This window comes from Buceros rhinoceros, unplaced genomic scaffold (assembly GCF_000710305.1).
Source record: "Buceros rhinoceros silvestris isolate BGI_N320 unplaced genomic scaffold, ASM71030v1 scaffold25386, whole genome shotgun sequence".
NCBI classification, from domain to species: Eukaryota; Metazoa; Chordata; class Aves; order Bucerotiformes; family Bucerotidae; genus Buceros; species Buceros rhinoceros.
The window spans coordinates 2479-4876 of NW_010417290.1; the positions used below are offsets into that span (position 1 = coordinate 2479).

A 2398-nucleotide genomic window follows, 5' to 3' on the forward strand; every position below is an offset into this window, starting at 1 on the left:
CACTTTAGAAAGAGGGAAGCACCAAACCGCTTAGTCCTGAAGCAGTTGAGCCGCATCTGGGAGCACCAGCACGGCGAGCTGGGGATGCCAGTGGGACTGTGTGGGTGGCTGAGGACTTTGGGGTCAGAAGAAGGACCAGGCAGCTGTTGGGAGGATCTTGGCTGCCTGCCTGCATCCTGTCGGGCGAGACAGCAGCCCCGTCCCGGGCTGCGGTGGGAATGGCCGCGTGGGTAGGGGGTAAACAAGGCCCTGAGTGTGTGAGAGCCGCAGTCACTCGCCCTGCAGAACCCTCGGCGACGTCCCTCCCCTGCGGTGGAGCTGCACGGGAGCGCTCACCGCTCCCGTCAATGGAGCTGGGCTCGTTCACACCTCCCGGGAACTTGGCCCGTCGCTTTGGATGGATTTCTGGGTCAAGCTATTTATAACCCGGGAAAAGCAAATTTCAAAGGGCTTCTCTTTCCAGCAGCTGATGTCACTGTGTCATCAGCTGCATCCCTGTGGGTGCGGGAACAATGTCAGCTCTCAGCCCGCCGCATTGGTCGATGGTTGCTATAGTGATTTCCACAGTTTGGAGGGGTTCGAGGGGTCCCTCCGGGTGCAGGTGAGCTGTGGCCCTCGTCCCCTGCGTCCGACTCACCTACGCTGACCCTGCGGGTCAGGGCTGAGCTGGGGAGCGGGATGGGCTGGGGAAGGAAATTAGCAGCTAATTGAGAAATTCAGGATAGTGAATGGCAGAGACTTAAAACCGGCAGTCGATTGATTGGGGGGCGCTGGCGGATTTGTGTGCCTGCAGGTGCCTTGGTGAGGGTCGGCTAATCCCACGCTTCAGCAGACAGCGGGGTTGGAAAGGTCGTAAGCGCAGGCTGTTAATGAACGCAGGACAGGCTGTTCCTCCCTCCACCTACAGACGTGCAATCAAGGGGACTTTTTTCCTGTCCCCAGCAGCATTTTGCCTGGGATGGAGTGTGCCCATGTGGCTCCTGGCTCCTCTGTATTCGGTGTCACCTCTTCCTGAGCCCTTTGTCCCTCCTTTGACTTCTCTTCCTCACCCTTGCCTGCAGGAGCAGCAGGCTCTGGTGTTCCAGATGATGCAGCAAATCCAGCAGAAGAGAGAGCTGCAGCGGCTGCAGATGACAAGCTCGTCCCAGCTGTCCATGACCAGCCTCCTGGCAGCCACCTCCGCCCCCCTGCACTCCAGCACCAGCTCCCTGATGACCTCAGCCCCCCAGCCGCCCCCCAGCAGCAGCTCTCTCCTGGCCTCCCTCTCCCCGCAGCAGCTCAACCCCAGCAATGCCCTCCTGGCTCCCCAGGCCACCCCACCGCTCAGCGCTCCTGCAAACAGCCTCCTGGCTTCGGGGACAGGCATCCCACCCGTCCTTACCGCACAGACTAACCCGTTTCTCAACCTGCAGCCTGATGGCAACACCCCGAAAGGAACGGTGCGTATGCTGCTAGCACTCCCCTAACCCCGCTGAGCGCGAGGGGCTGGGGAGACTTAACTCGGGGGAGCCAGGGCACCACTCAGGCAAGGAAGCCAGAGTGCTCCTAGCCAGGGTCATGTCCTGATCCCACCTCCAAGGACTTCTGTAGGGCCCAGGCAGGGTCGTGGGTAGGCACAGAGGCTCCCAAGGCGCAGGCACACACCAGAGCTGCTGCAGAAGCGAGGCAGGGGCAGGCTGTAGCTTTGGCTCCGGTAAGCCTGGGACTCGGATGGGACGATGTGGCCCTGGCAGTGCTGGCCCCATCGGAGCCTCGTGATGAAATCGAAGGTGACTGCATGTGAAACCCGGGGTTTAGACGGAGTCTGGCACCCGAGAGGAGAGGCTGTGAAGAGGTTTTACAGCCTCTCCTAGAGCAGCCTTGTACTGGAGCACCAGTGTCTAGGGACTGATGGTGTGGTACTTCCAGCTCTCCATGCCTCCCCTGGCCTGTACCTGTACCCGTACCCAGAAGGTCCAGCCCCGATTGGAGACATTTAGGAACCAAAGGCCAGGGAAGAGGGGCCAGTTTGGCCTGAACTGGGCAGAGGGGAAACCTGGGGCTCCCGTGTCTCCACTGATCTCAGAGGAGCCCAAGAGGTCGCAGTGAGCAGGGCCAGGTCCGCAGCACAGCAGGGCTCTGCCTCTGCCCCGTCCTCTTGCTGCCCGCCCCGTACTGATACCTGTCTCCTCTGCATCTCTTTTCTGTTTGTTTTTTAAAGAGCATGAATGAAAAGGGAGCTCCTCTTACCCAGGACAAGGGCTAAGCTCCCCCCTCACCCCGAACAAACCAGCAGCCAACTCCTCTCAGCCAGGGGAATGTGGCTTTCCAGTCAGCTTTGTACTGTTAGAGCAATGAGCACAAGGCTTCCAAGAAGCATTTCCTGCCGCTGGGCAATGGCAGGAGGCGCTTTCGCAGA

The 2398-nt window shown here is 60.2% G+C and overlaps 1 protein-coding gene across 1 annotated transcript in view; it reads left to right on the forward strand.

Annotated features, from left to right (window-relative positions):
* The window catches only part of LOC104495219 (protein AF-17-like), a gene marked incomplete at both ends in the record, with an annotated part of 3771 nt that extends 2332 nt beyond the window's left edge, over positions 1 to 1439 (forward strand). Inside the window, one exon of the mRNA XM_010138159.1 lies at positions 1062 to 1439. Coding sequence (XP_010136461.1) covers positions 1062 to 1439 — 378 coding nt within the window. The remainder of the gene's footprint in view (positions 1 to 1061) is intronic.
* Between the last annotated feature and the right edge of the window lie 959 nt (positions 1440 to 2398).